Source organism: Protopterus annectens, chromosome 17.part0 (genome assembly GCF_019279795.1).
Source record: "Protopterus annectens isolate FY-2018-M chromosome 17.part0, PAN1.0, whole genome shotgun sequence".
Lineage (NCBI taxonomy): Eukaryota > Metazoa > Chordata > Ceratodontiformes > Protopteridae > Protopterus > Protopterus annectens.
Window position 1 is genome coordinate 705,723,157 of NC_056751.1, and position 15,032 is coordinate 705,738,188.

A 15,032-nucleotide genomic window follows, 5' to 3' on the forward strand; every position below is an offset into this window, starting at 1 on the left:
CCACTTCCAAATGATTTTGTGTCATACATTTTGGAACCTTTCTTTAAAGAAAATTCAATAAATAAATAAATTGGATAAAGTTATGATTTTCCACTGCCTAGGAACCCACCAGCGGAAATTATGGTGGAGCGGGCATACAGTATTTCCCAACTCCGACTGCAGTATCCCCAGGTGATCCTAGGCAAGCTGAGAGATCCAGTCTTACCAGTTTATCCTGCACCTGCAGGGCTTCTTTTCAGTGGTCAGTACTTGGTACACCTTCCGACACACTTAGCATCTCCAAGAGTTCTCAAACTATCTCAGTGGACATCTGTCTGCTGAGAAAAAATTGCTAGACTCCTCACTATATTATGATGAGAGACCTGTAACTTCACAAAGGAGGATCATTTCTGCATGTCATAACCATGACCTCATTTCTGCATGTCATAGCCATGACCTCATTTGTGTATATCATAGCCATAACCTCATCCTTTCAGCAAATACAGCTTAAAAAACAGGTGAAAATGGGGACAAAGACTGAGAAGTAAACTGGCAGCTTCACCCCATGCTTCACGACTATAGACCAGCAGAAAACTGAAGTCCTGTCACTACTGTACCTGTCTCCTGGTCACATGTCTGATCCTCTTTACCCTTAATCATTACTAAGACCCAAGACGACTAAAATAGTGCTCTTAAGGTAGCTGCTGTCTGACTTGCAAATAAATATAAATGCCAATCTATACCCATGGAGAGGAATGTAGCACTTAAATTATATTAATTATTTTAAGCTTACTAGAATATTTAAGGTTTATCCAGAAATGCTTGGATATATGGCAGCTCACATCTTCAAATGAATTCACTGAATGCTGTTTAAATTATATTTTTGCATAAAAAGTAATCTACTGTCTTTGGGAGGGGGCGATATTCCATATAGCAAATATAATTTTCAGACGCTCATATGTTTTTTTCCAATACTTTAAACAAAATTAAGATTAAATGGTGGCCATGTGCTTTGGTAACATTTTTGGGCAAGTACTTACAAATGAATATCATTTGGTGAATGCTTGTCTAATAACACTATATGCAGATGAGTGCAAAATGCTGACTTTATAACTATGTAAGTAAAAACATTTACTTTTCACTTCTAGGCAGTTTTCCTGTACCCTCTGGCTATAAAGAGGACCAGAGTAAGTCTCTAGCAGTCATAGCTCTCAACTACCAGTATCTCAAATGTAGAATATAGAAAAGCAGGCAAAGTGAGGGAGAGTCACACCACAGCATGAATAAGATGTGGTTTGTGCTTACTGGGCATTTTATTGATGAAACAGTGTAATTCAGTATTATCTATAATGTTTTTTGCTTAGAAATTTGACCACTTAATGTGAGCAACAGATTTTGGTGTTGAGTGATGATTTTATGAAGCAAACAATGAGGAGCTGTTCCACAAAATGAGGTACACTTGAGAGGTATTTTAACTTGAAAAGAGGCTGGCCTTCAGTAGTCCTTATAGCAGTGCTTGAAGTGGCCAAGAGTATAGCCAGGAAAAGTAATACAGGATAACTAAATGGAATTCCAGTTGGAACTCACCAATGAGCTTCCATGCTTGCCTGTTACAAAATCTCTTTGAAATGGCCTTGAGCTGAAGCCAGAATGAGGCTGGAAAGTCTACTGTGTTCCTTTTAAGGCACATGAAAAGCATATTATAATTTATTGTATGTATATGTGTGAGATATAGCTGCATGCTATTATATTTTTTTTTTACATTTTTCTGTCTGAAACACTACAGTATCTAAAAATGTTCTATTTTGAACCCTACCAACTTAATACTAGCATCTGTTCCTTCATATATTGTATTGGTTAACTCATAAAAATCAGCCAGAGGAGATTATTAAAGAGGGGGAACACAGAATTCAGTGCAATATACAAAGGAATATCTATATGGTTCCCAAGAATGCAACAAAGTCCAGAAGACATAGGATTTCTGTTTGGAAGTGTTTCCATAGGTATTTGTGTACCCTAAGTAGACTTCAGTGAAATTTTCCTCTGGTAGATAGAAAATCCTAGAGTTGTGAAGGGGGAAAGACAGGTGACGTGGAATATGCTTTTTGGGAATGTAACGAGTTGGCAGATTTTAAAAATTCCTTAAAGATCACTTTCTCAGAAATACTGGGGGAACATAACTGTAATTAAGGAAGTTATTGTTTTGAGCTAGAATATGGAATCTGAACTGCCCAGATGTAGTAAGGCCTTACTAAGTTTAATACTACTGGCTACCAACTACACAATTACTAGAAAATGGAAATCAAAATCTAATCCCCACACTAATTGAAATACTGAGTATTGTACGGGAGATGAAAGAACTGTAGGTGGAATCTTTAGAAAAGGGAAGGAGAAAGTTACATAGAAATAAATGGAATGTGTGTAATTACATGCAGAACATTCAGGAGGACTGAGACTGAAGGAAAGACAGGAACTGAGCAATTTATATGAGTGAATGATAATTGTTAAAAAGGAAACAAATAATTATAATGTATGAAAATAATAAAAACTATAAATATACTTTTGTTTCCTTTTCTACTAATTTATATATACCTATGACATTGTTTAAAATATGAACATGCAATAAAGACATTTAAAATGTCCTTTTTTTTAAACTCTACTGTCACAGGAGGTTAGGTCACCATGCTTGTGTGTGTTGGTTAGTCAGCCACTGACCATATCAGCATTATGCATATCATATTCTTACATTTAACTTCATATCTCATGGTATTTGACCTTCTGTCAGTTAACTGCCAGACAACTTGCAAAATGTCTGCATTTTTCTATACCCCACTCAGTGGCATGATAACTGATCCATTTCCAAATGAAAAATTTGTTCTGGTATCAGTGATTCATGAGAATTTGTCCATCTCAACAAATATACAAGCATGCACCTTTTAGCTAATAAATATGCTTCAAAAGTTGCTGAACCAAACAACTACATGTAGTTAGAGGAGGCATTTAGTGCATCATTCCGTAAACTAGCTTACACCAAGCTTACTTATTGCAGTGACACTCCAGCACTGATCCTTCCATTAATGTTACATATACTGTCCACAGCTTCTACTGTTCAGACATCTACTCCATATGTCCTTCGACAGGGACCTTGTACCAGTAATCCTTCAGCCCTTGTCAAAAAAGTGCCCCCAGCTTCTACAGTTCAGATATCCACTCCATATGTCCTTCAACAGGGACCTTGTACCACTAATCCCTCATCCCTTGTCAAAAAAAGTGTCCCCAGCTTCTACTGTTCCTACATCTACTCAATATGTCCTACAACAGGGACCCTCACCAGGAATCCATCCATCCGTGTTAGAAATATCGTCCCCAGCTTTCAATGTTCCTACAGCTACTCCATATGTGTAGTGGACTTTCACAGCATCAATGCTTCACATAAAAACAAAAAGTAAGCATTAAAGAACAAACATATGACTTAAGGGAAACACCCGGTGAAGCTATAATGCTCATAAGACCAAGATTTAAATTCACAGGGGGTGAAAAGTCATTCTCAAAACTGGAACCTGCTGTATGGAGTCATACACCAACAAACATCAGAGCTGAGAACACACTACACCTCTTTAAATCCAAACCAAGAGAACATCTTATAAAGGATGCATTAAAGGTAACAGCTAAAGAAGGCAAAACAAATGACAAATGCCAACAGTTGTGTCAGAACATTGCAATGTCAGCGACTTAGTCTGTCACTGGGATAACCGCCAAAGTAAACAAACTAAGTGAAAATCTTACGAAGTGCGTGGCCTAAGTCATCAATAACACCAAAATGTGGCTATTGCTCTAGGATGTATTAAACTAAAAACTAGTTTTAAATTTGAAAATGTATTACCTAATGCCTCATATGCTACACAATGTAACATAACACTATCTAGGGATATTTTACGGAGATGTTTTCTTTGCTTGTATGTATTAGCGCCACAGTGGCTGATGTCATGGTTGATAGGAGTCTGTCAACTAGTCTACTAACCCAGTAAATAAAAAGAAAGACAGAAAGAAATATACTTAAGCCACTTACTAGGACTGCATGACTTCAAATATTTTGGTGAGAGATATCTTGTAGTCAACGAGCGCTGACAAAGTAGACGCCACAGCACACTTTGTTGACCATTGTGCAATGAATTCACAGTGCTGCAATGTCTGCATTCCACAATGTCCAGCAAACTTTAAGTCACTCAAGAGACAATACCTCTAGTCATACACAAACTCATTTAATATGTCGGGGTACATTTTTGTATGAGTGCAAGTCCCCTCAGCACCTTCTGATTGGGAAGGTTCCCTACACCATTTCATGAATTAATTTATAACAACTCCAAGACTACAAAGTCTTGAGTTAAAAGGAAAACTTTAATTTCTTCATAAAGGCTTTTCAATCACAGGGTTAATGTATATCAGTGGGAGGGGTAGGTGCTAGGGGGTTGCCACCCTCCCCTCCCCCACGTACAGTATCAGAATCTGGCACAGTATGTTCCTAGTGCTACTCATGGACTTAGTTTGACAAAGTATCAGCACACATTGCTTTTATTACTATAAACTTCACTTTATTTGCACACAGGTGATGATGTGTATTCGACTGAAGCAATTTTCAGTAAAGCCATATTGACCCACATTTTCACTGCAATAGAGACTCAAACATTGTAGTGTGAGTTAGGCCCTGGACATCCTTTCTTTTCTGCAAGGCTGTCCATTCATAATTCACCCTGATGCAAAACATGCCTTGAACAATAAACTAGAATAGCCATAGGTAAATACTGCCTGGTAAAGTTATTATATTTGGTCCACTGAAGAAGAAGAAGACTGTCTAGCAATAAACTAGTTATATATCTAATGAGTTTCATATTACTGTCTGTAATAAGGCTTAAGAAATGTAATGTTTTCTGTTTTACATTCCCCTCTTTGTAAATTGTGATTGTTGGCAACTGTCAAACTTTTTGTATATTGTTTGTAAATATTTTAAAAAACTTTGTAATCTTTTTGTACTATTGTTATGGAGCTTATCTCCCTGGATCTCCGCTGAAAACGGGCTACTCACCCAGCCAGACTCTACCTGGTTAACAAATGTAAAATAAATAAAATAAATAAACAAATAAACAAACAAATAAATAAACTGATGTTAATCTTGCCTCCTGAACTTTTGTAGCAGGCTGTAAAATCAGTGACTAGGAAGGCAGCTGTAGGATTGCCTGAAAGGTAATTTGACTAGGACCATTAGTTAAACTCAACTAGTAAAAGATTTGAAAGATATTGGGACCTACATTTTAAACAGACGCATTACAAAAACAGCACTAGGAATGACCCATCATTCACCTTTGATCTTTGTGGCCAGCCACTTTCTATAGTGCCCAGGACTGACCTTGCACTTGTTTTGAAATATTCGGTCCACAGACTGACTGATAATAAGGTGATGGCCATACTAGTCAGTGGCATACACTTTGTGATCTTATTACTGCAGGGACTGTGTACAATCCTAAAGGTAATGCTTGCATGTGTTTGTTGTAGCTTGTATTGCAGGCTTGGAGAAGAATATCTACACTAGGTAGATGGTGCACCCCCTCACCCACCCCATCTTGCGTGGGTTTGATTTGCTTAGATGCCAGTCTGTTGTGCTGTAGGGCAAGTATTTTCTTGCTCTTAGTAAATTCAGCGAATCGCTGAAATGATTTTCGCTGAATTTGTGTCGCTGATTAGGTGTTCACTGAAATGGCATTTCGGTGAACTAATATAGATCCGGTAAATGGGTAGAAAGGAAATCACAGTGATCCTCCCAAACTCAAAGCTGAAAAGAGTGAAACTCTTCATCTGTACAGCATATAGGGGCATGGACATGACTTGGGACATGACTTAGGCACATGACTTAGTGACATGACTTAGGCACATGACTTAGGGACATGACTTAGGCACATGACTTAGGCACATGACTTAGGCATATGACATAGGGACATGACTTAGGGGCTTGACTTAGGGTAAGGTTGTCTGAGACAGGGTAGTCCAGGTTACCGTATTGGTTTCAACTTGGAATAAGTCTCTGTTATTACAATAATATAATTTAAGTAGTCTATAATTCTCTGATTCCCTGACTGGAAAAGGAAGCATAGTGAAACAAGTAGTTACTATGATATAAGGATAACAGGTAGTGAATACACACCTGAGGAGCAAATAATACAAAAATCAAATAAAAAGTGAGTGATGTGGTAAAGTGAAGTAAAGCAAACAAATTAAAACGTATAAAAAAGGAGCGTACTTCACAACAATTACTAGTTTAAATAAAGGCAAAAGCACATACACAACAGAGCTTTCGGACACCAGTCCTTCTTCAGTATTACAACATCTAAATTAGACAGCCATGTTTTAATTAATTTAAAACAAATCACATGACACAAGCCACCCTATCATAAAAATATGCTAATAAAAACCTCTTAATGCAATTAAGTTATTATTAATATCTTTCAAAAAGATTGCCTTCAAAGTATAAAGAACATTTTCTGTTTATTTAACCTTTTTCTGTTTAGCTTTTAGCATTGGTTTAATAGTTACTTGTTTATTTAGACCAGGGTAAATATCTGCCTGCATATGAATAATCCACTTATATTCTTTAATATCTAATTTATTGATAACATCACCATGCCTAATAGTAGGAAGCAGTATATCGATAACCCTAAATATAAAATGATGGGAATCACCATAGTCCTGCACATGTTTAGCCAGTGAGTTAGTCTCTACTCCTCTATGCAATCTGATTTATGCTCTACTATCCTATCTCTCAATCTTCTACTCGATTTCCCTACATAAATTCCTGAACATTGTTGACAAGTGGCTAAATATATAACAAAAGTAGTATTACAAGTTGCAGTGCAGGTAAAGATAAACTTCTTTCTACTGCTGGGATGTATAAATTCATTAGATTGACAAATACTAGCACAGCATGATCAGTTATAACATGGGACAATCCCTTTCTTACTAAAAATAATAGGATTCTTTTTATTATGAGCGAAGTCTTTATAGCATAAATGCTTTTTCAGACTTTCACAATTCCTATATGTAAAAGATGGTTTATCAGCAAGCCATTTTTCATGGCCAGGTATAGCTTTTAGTATGTCCCAGTTGTTTTTAATAATCTTTTCTATTGGTTCACTTGCTCTACTATAAGTCATTAAATATTTTAAAGATTGAACACCATTTTTCTGTTGTAATCTTAAATTTCGTCTTCCCAATTTGAAAATTAAGGTCTCGCTTCCCCCTCTCTCTCAAACTCATTACCTTAGTCCTAGTTATAGTTAGTTCTTCCAAGTCATAGCCTCTCGCTAAAAATTCCCCTATTTGGTAAAACACATGTATCATATTTAGTATTCAATTTACTAGCTCGCAAATACTGGCTTTTAATAATACCTTTAAAAGTATGATGAGCATGCATACTTCTTTTATGTAAATACTTATTTGTATGTACATCTTTCTTATGTATGCATGTATCTAATCCATTCTCATTCAACTGTAGCTTCATGTCCAAAAAATTTATTTAATTCCATGAGGTATTCATCTCGAATTTTAAAAACTCAGTGGTTTGATTAAGGTACACGAAAAAAATCTTCCAATTCATTTTGTTCACCCCGCCAAATCAAAAAAAAATTATCTACAAATCGTTTATAAAACAATATTTCAGATGCATACGTATTGTCGTCACCAAATACACTTTTATCCACCCATTTACACAAAATCAGGTTCACGTAGGTGTTAGCAATTGCAGTACCCATCGCTACCCCTGACATTTGATGGTATATCTGCTTATTAAATATAAATATATTGTTTTCTAACACTAGTTCTAGGAGTTCACAAAAAGTTTCTATTTGTCTTGCCTTATATTGACCGTCGCAGCTGGAGCACCTTCTGTGTGGAATCTGTATCATGTCCTTCCCGTGGTCGAGTGATGTTGAAGACATACAGGTAGGTGCATGCGTGAATAGGCATGCCTTCTTTGAAGGTTGGGCATTGGGCTGGCAACACAGCACCATAAAAATCCACTGCCAATACTTAGCGGACGGGAGTTTCTCTGTGGAGACCTCTAACCGGGAAAAGCCGAAAGACTTTGATTCGGTTAATCCCATAACTATTACAGATGACAGTAAACAATGATTTTATGTCTAACGTAACAAACATAAATTTTATTTCTGTAGTAGAACTATACCATTCATATAATTTAATCAGGAAATCACCAGTGTCTCTAATATAACTGTAAACATGGTTCAAAAATACTTTTAAAATGCTTTGTAGCTAGACTGATATGGGCTCAGTTGCCCATCCCTTTCCAGAGACAATCAGTCTCATTGGTGGTTTGTGGGGAGATTTATGAATTTTTGGGAAACCATATAACGCAGGAATAGTCGGACATGTTACAGTAAAAAAATTAAAGGTATCAATGTCGATATCATTCATTAGTTGTAGGTCATATACAGACATGTTAATTTTACTAATAATGTCACTGAACTCTCTCTCACTAATCAGCTTAAAGACGTGCATAAGAGACCAAATCATTCATTGCACTAATATAGTCATTTAGATTCATTATCACAATACTGCCACCATTATCTGCCTCTTTAATTATTATGTCTTCATTATTTTGCAAAGCTTTAAGGGCATCACACACCTGGTTACTTAATTTATGCATTTTTCTTTTTGAAAGATATTAATAATAATTTAATAATTGTATTAAGATATTTTTATTAGCATATTTTTATGATAGGGTGGGTTGTGTCATGTGATTTGTTTTAAATTATTTAAAAGATGGCTGTCTAATTTAGATTTTGTAATACTGAAGAAGGACTGGTGTCCGAAAGCTCTGTTGTGTATGTGCTTTTGCCTTTTATTAAACTAGTCAATGTTGTGAAGTACACTCCTTTTTTATACAAGCAAATAATACAATCAGTACACTTGTTTCAGTGCAGAATTGTTCACTGTTTGTGCAGTGCATATTGTGCATTTGCCTTGCACACACTGGAAATGTTGTGGAGTCTGAACGTCACATCAGCAGTAGCCAGAGACTGCATGATGTTGGTAAAGACCAAAGTGAGAGAAATAGCACAGAATATATGCCACAGAAAAACAATATATTAAACATCTAAGAGCTGAAAGCATGACTGTAGCAGGTAGAAAAATAACAATATGGAACAAAACCTGTTATTTTTGTATTTGAATAGTATACCCCTACTAAGCATATGTATACGTAACTTGCTTGTTTTCTACCTGCAGTCACAGTATTGCTATTCTTTGTATCCTATCTAGACTACATGATTGTATCGGTGAAATGTATAACATGTATTTTCTTTTTGTACTTGTATTGGAGATTGAATAAATATTTGTATCTGTATGTTGTATATGCATCTTACAGTTATTTATAAATGTGGAGCTTTTCTCCCCGGGCCTCTACTGAAAAAGGACATATTGTCTAGTTGGACTTTTCCGGTAAACAAATGTAAAATAAAATAAATAATAAATAAATAATGTGAAAGACTAAAGAAATGAGGCAAGACTAATATGCTTAACAGCAATTGATGGGGGGCAGGTGTAATGGGATAATCAGAAAAAGTAGCAAAGGGTTTATAGATGTCGGAACAGCAACAGAAGGACATGTGAAATGTGCACACACACACACACACACATACACACTCACAAAAACATGTATGTGCATGTATACACACTCGTCTCTCTCTCTCTCTCTCTCTCACACACACACACACACACACACACACACACACACACACACACACACACGCACACACACACAGACACACACACACACACTTACCTATCAGCCAATCAGCCAATGAAGAATATTTATGAGTTATTGAAGCATTATCCTTGAAAAAAACACAAAATCTGTCCTCTTGTACTTATTTATGGTCATACATGTATAAAATGTATCATATCCTTTTGCTCCATAGTTATAAAAAATATGAATTCATAAGAAAATCAAGCATACAGTACTCATGCATAGTGCTGAAAGAATTGAAAAAATCTGAATAGAAAATCTTTCTTCTTACATTCAGTCCGCATGCCACTATTCAGACATTTCTGAAATCGACAGGCCTGGCACTGTCGTCGGTTGTTTTTTGTGATACTACACATACGGGTAAAAGGACATGTAAACTGATAACCTTTCTTCACTGTTCTCCTAGAAACATAATGAAAACATAACATTTTCAGACAAGAGTGACCAAGTGCAACTACCATGTAATTAACCATTTAAACAATCATGTGAGTGGCTGTCTGAATTAATATAATCAAAGTGGCCAAATATGCAGCAACCATGTGATCTGCTGGGTCTATATTATATCCTCGAACACTTAAAAAAGCGAACACTGATTGATCGAACTTATTTTCGTGAAACTGCAAAATATCGAAGCAGCAGAAACTCAAATTTTTTCCTAGGAAAAGAATTCGGTTGTCCGTTTCTGTTGCTTCGGTATTTTCAGTGTTATGGTGGAAAGTTACCTGTCAGATTCAGGTAAGTGTGCGATTGTGTGGATGTGAGTGTTACGGTGATTTAGGTGAGTTAGGGTTAGGGCTTGGGTTAGGTGTGTGTGTGATTGAGTGGACATGAGGGTTAGGGCGGATTTAAGTGAGTTAGGGTTAGGGAGCGAGTGAGGTGAGTGTGTAATAGTGACGGACCTTAGGGTTAGGGTTTGGGTTAAGGTAAGTGGGTAGTTAGTGGTGTGTGCATAGTTTAGTGTAGGGTTAGGTATCAGATTTTAGGTGTATGTGTGTGGATTTCTGTTTGTTTGGTGTGCTTGTGTTGTGTGTATGTGTTTTGGATCAGCGATTTTTTTCCCTGGGAAAAAAATCGCTGATCTGACAGTTCGAGATTGTAAGCTTTCGCTTAAATTAGGTCGATCAATCAGCGTTCGCTTTTTTAAGCATTCGATGATATAATATAGAACCGATCTGCTAGGTTCCCCAATATGTTAGCAATCAAAACAGCACTCAAAGTTAATAGCATGCAGTACTTTCACTGGACTTTTAGTGTATCAGCAGATGTAACAATGTGGGTCGATACAAGGATTCAAGATACAGAGAAACAGTTTAAGGTTATAGGAGTCAGTAGATGTTATTGTGGTTCAGTGGTACAGAACTTCCAAACTACGATAAAGCACATGTGGGCCCAGACAAATTGTCTTTTTTGACGTTCCTCCCCCAGTAAAAAAATGGGTAGCCAGTAAATCTATAACATAGAAGATGTTTTCACTGGGTTCTATAAGTGTCACCTCAGAAAATGTGAAAACGTAGGTTTCAGCAAAAAAAAAAGAGGATAGCTAGTTCCCTCTGTAGCCCCTATCAGAAGGTTATAAGCATAACAGGATAATTAGAGACAGTCAAGTAGCAGAAGATGAGTCTGCAGGAAGAAAGTTGTGCATGTGAGTGTGAGTGAGTGAGTGCATGTGTCCATCTATCTATTCATCTCTCACTCTCTGTATGTATACACTAACACACATACACACACACACAAATATATAGATATATATATATATATATATATATATATATATATATATATATATATATATATGCAGAAAGGTATGAGGGCATGTGCATGGTACAGACATAACTGCAGGGCCTGGGGTGTTGTGAGTCATGAGATAAATTTTACAATCCCCTACAGGCTTATCATGCACAACCTGATTACATTTGTGTGCTTATAAAGTAGGCATTTGCATTTTATTTTCTGTTTGCATTTTATATTTAACACTTTATGCGGGTCTGTATTATATGCTCGAAGGTTTAAAACTTCAGCTCTCATATGATTGACACCATATGAGTGAATTTTTAAAACTTCGAACAAATAATAAAAAAAAAAAAAAAAAAAAAAACTTACCTGAATGCTCCAGGCAGGGGGCCAAGTCCCCCTGTACCCCTACAGCCCCGCTACTTAAATATACCAACTCCGAGATCGCACTACATTGAAGTAAAGGGAAATATTCCCTACGGTGATTTCCATTGAAACTTGCAAGCTTTCAAAAGTTCGTTCATATGGTGTTGACCATATGAGGCTCAAACTTTTGAATGTTTAAGATTTCTAATGGAACCCCTTTATGCTTGGTAATTATAGGTTTTAGACTGTATTTAATGTAAAATAGTTCCTTCACTCATTTCAACTAAATGATTGTTATGCAAGGTTATTAACTTTTAACTGTGGAATTGTATGAAATTTTCACGGTATTTATTTTATGGACCCTTCTGACATACTGTTGTGTACTATTGCATAACTGCATTTGTAAATGCTGTCTAACAATCCTTTTCATAAATAATGTTGTGAATCAAAGTCACACAAATTCAGCATATGGACAAGACGGATGTGGTCCATGGTCTATAAAACGTTTGTTGAAAACCTAACCTCAAAATATAAAATTTTGGTAGATTTATGAGTATTTATTGATATAAAAAAGAAAGAAAAACAAAAAGGAATTACCCATTTTATTAACTGATTGTTTCACAGTGTTTAAATATTGATAGACTCATCTAAAATATTCCAGGTGTTTCTGTCTAACCTTTATATGGAATTAAATGTCATTTAGTAGTCGTTTTCACAGCTGGCATTTTGGAGCTGAGCTGAACAAATTCAGTGTTATAATTCAAGTAGTGGTGATCAATAGATGATATGTTGAAATTGTGGGCTCAAAATGTCAGGTTTTTGACATATTTCTTGACATCTGTTTAAAATAATGGTAACAAAGCATATTTTTCATTGTTCATGTTTTATTGTCTTTGTAGGACAGCTGCTATGTTTACAGCCTCTTTATAACATGTTTTTTTATTTTGGACACTCTTTTTGCCATTTTATATGAAGATATTTTCTGATTTGTTTTTAAGTACGTGTCTGTTGACTGTAGGCTTTAATTCTTCTATAGGTCACATGGTTAGAGAAAGAATAAAATGACTGCCAGTGATATTTTGAAGGCTGTAAGGGAAAAGGAATCTGTGACTGAATGAATTCCTAGGTGGCCTGTACGAACTTTTGTAATGTACGGAACAAATTTGATGCAGCAGTAGCAAGCAATCTGATTGATCAGCTTTCCTTGATGCAGTTATGTAGATTGTGTTTGTATGTGTATGTGTGTGCAAGTGTAAAATATAACAAGTAATTTCTCTATACTTCACTGGGTATATCATTACATTATGCTGGTTCACTGAGCATTAGCCTTTCATCCATTCAGATTCAAGATTACCCACTATCTGGCTGGTCATACACACTGGCGTAAACTGATGGCCCTTCACTGTGGTGCCATGCGGAATACAGACAGCTGTGGCGGCTGCTCCTTTATGGCCAAGATAAGGAGGCAATGAGCACACAAAAAGGATGGAACTAGATGTGGTTGTAGTTAGAGTACAAAAAGGGATCCTGATTCTCGATTCCTAGTGGAAAAGATAGAGGGATGTTGTAAAGTGCCTGGAAGGTATTTCTACACATTGTACTGGGAATGTATAACCAGGTGTATGAGAAACTGTTCTCTAATGTGAGGAAAATGAATTGTCAATGTGGTAATGTCTTCTAAAGTTGGAGGGATTCAAGTGAATTGGCTTTTGTCACCAAGTACCAATCTCTTTGTTTGAAAAAGAAAGAACAACATAAAAATGAGCCAGAAAGTTGAACTATGAAAGTATCGTCTCTCGCTGTTTAGATTTTATAGTTCTTGAAAGAATTGTACATAAGAGCTAGATATCTTGATGCATGTCATCCTCTAAGCTGAAGAAACGTACACTTTATTTTGTTCATTGTAAAACAAACCAGAGTTTTAAAGTGTATATAAATGGTCAAGCGGGCCAAACAATATCACTAGACCGGTGGGTAATACAGGCAACAAAATACAGTTTTCTGTAAAACTGTGGATTCTGACCTTTTATTATCTGAATAATTTTCCTAGAGTAGTTCCCACCTTAGAATGGGGCGGCCACGGTGGTGGAGCGGTTAGCGTTGCCACCTCACAGCAAGAGGTTCTCTGGTTCGATTCTTGGCTGGGGTGCCTTCTGTGCAGAGTCTGCATGTCCTTCCTGTGGCCTCGTGGGTTTCCTCTGGGTTTTCCGGTTTCCTCCCACATCCCAAAGACATGCTGTAGGTGGATTGGACACTCTAAATTGACCCTAGGCATGAGTGCATGCATGTGTGTGCCTTCTGTGGAAGGTTGGGTGCCGGGCTGGCAACTCGACACCGTAAAACTCCACTGCCAATCATGAGTAGACAGGTGATCCGCTGTGGCAACCCCTAACCGGGAAAAGCCAAAAGAAGAAGAAGTTCCCCATCTTAGAATGGAATGCACTACTACTGTTATTGCTTAATAATATAATTACTGACAGTGGGAAACCAAGATCTGCTTGGCTATCTCCATTTCTCCCTGAATACTTGGCACCTCTAACACTATGCCAGAAAATAAATAGATTTTTTTGCATTACCCTTATGTCTGTGCAGGAATCCACATCAGGAACAGGATTCTCATGGCAGAAAAATAACTTTTCTGTTAGAGGCTGGTTGGTACTTCTGTGTGTAGTGACGTTGCCTCTACTGGTGTCCAGAAATTTAAAGGTTACTCAAGATTTATGTTGAAGGATACCATAGGCCTCTGCAGGAGTGGTGACCAACAAACCTCTAGTAACCTTCAATAGCTTAATACCCTGGTAAATCAACAGTCCACCTTGAGGGTCCTCAACAGGACAGTGCTCCATTGAAGACCCTTAGAAAGGAGGATCATGTTGAGTCCTATCTAACAATGTTCAAAGGATATAAGACAAGAGAATACTGGACTCAAGGGGATTGGGCAAAGATTTTGTCTTAATATATGATTGAGTAAAAGCCTACATGGGCTTGGAAATTACTAATGCACATGGTTATCAAAAAATGAAAAATAAAATATTTAGCAGGGCTGGTGCTTCACAAGAGGCACTGACTTTCATGTTTCATAACTAGGCATTCATTATGGACAGAGTGATAAAATCACAAATGGCTGATTTAATGCATGTTTTAA

The 15,032-nt window shown here is 36.7% G+C and overlaps 1 protein-coding gene across 3 annotated transcripts in view; it reads right to left on the bottom strand.

Annotated features, from left to right (window-relative positions):
• LOC122791788 (nuclear receptor subfamily 1 group I member 3-like) overlaps positions 1-15,032 on the bottom strand; it is a 406,293-nt gene that overhangs the window by 235,748 nt on the left and 155,513 nt on the right. For all 3 annotated transcript variants that reach the window (XM_044059723.1, XM_044059724.1, XM_044059722.1), the window contains one exon: positions 10,062-10,192. In XM_044059723.1, coding sequence (XP_043915658.1) covers positions 10,062-10,192 — 131 coding nt within the window. The remainder of the gene's footprint in view (positions 1-10,061; positions 10,193-15,032) is intronic.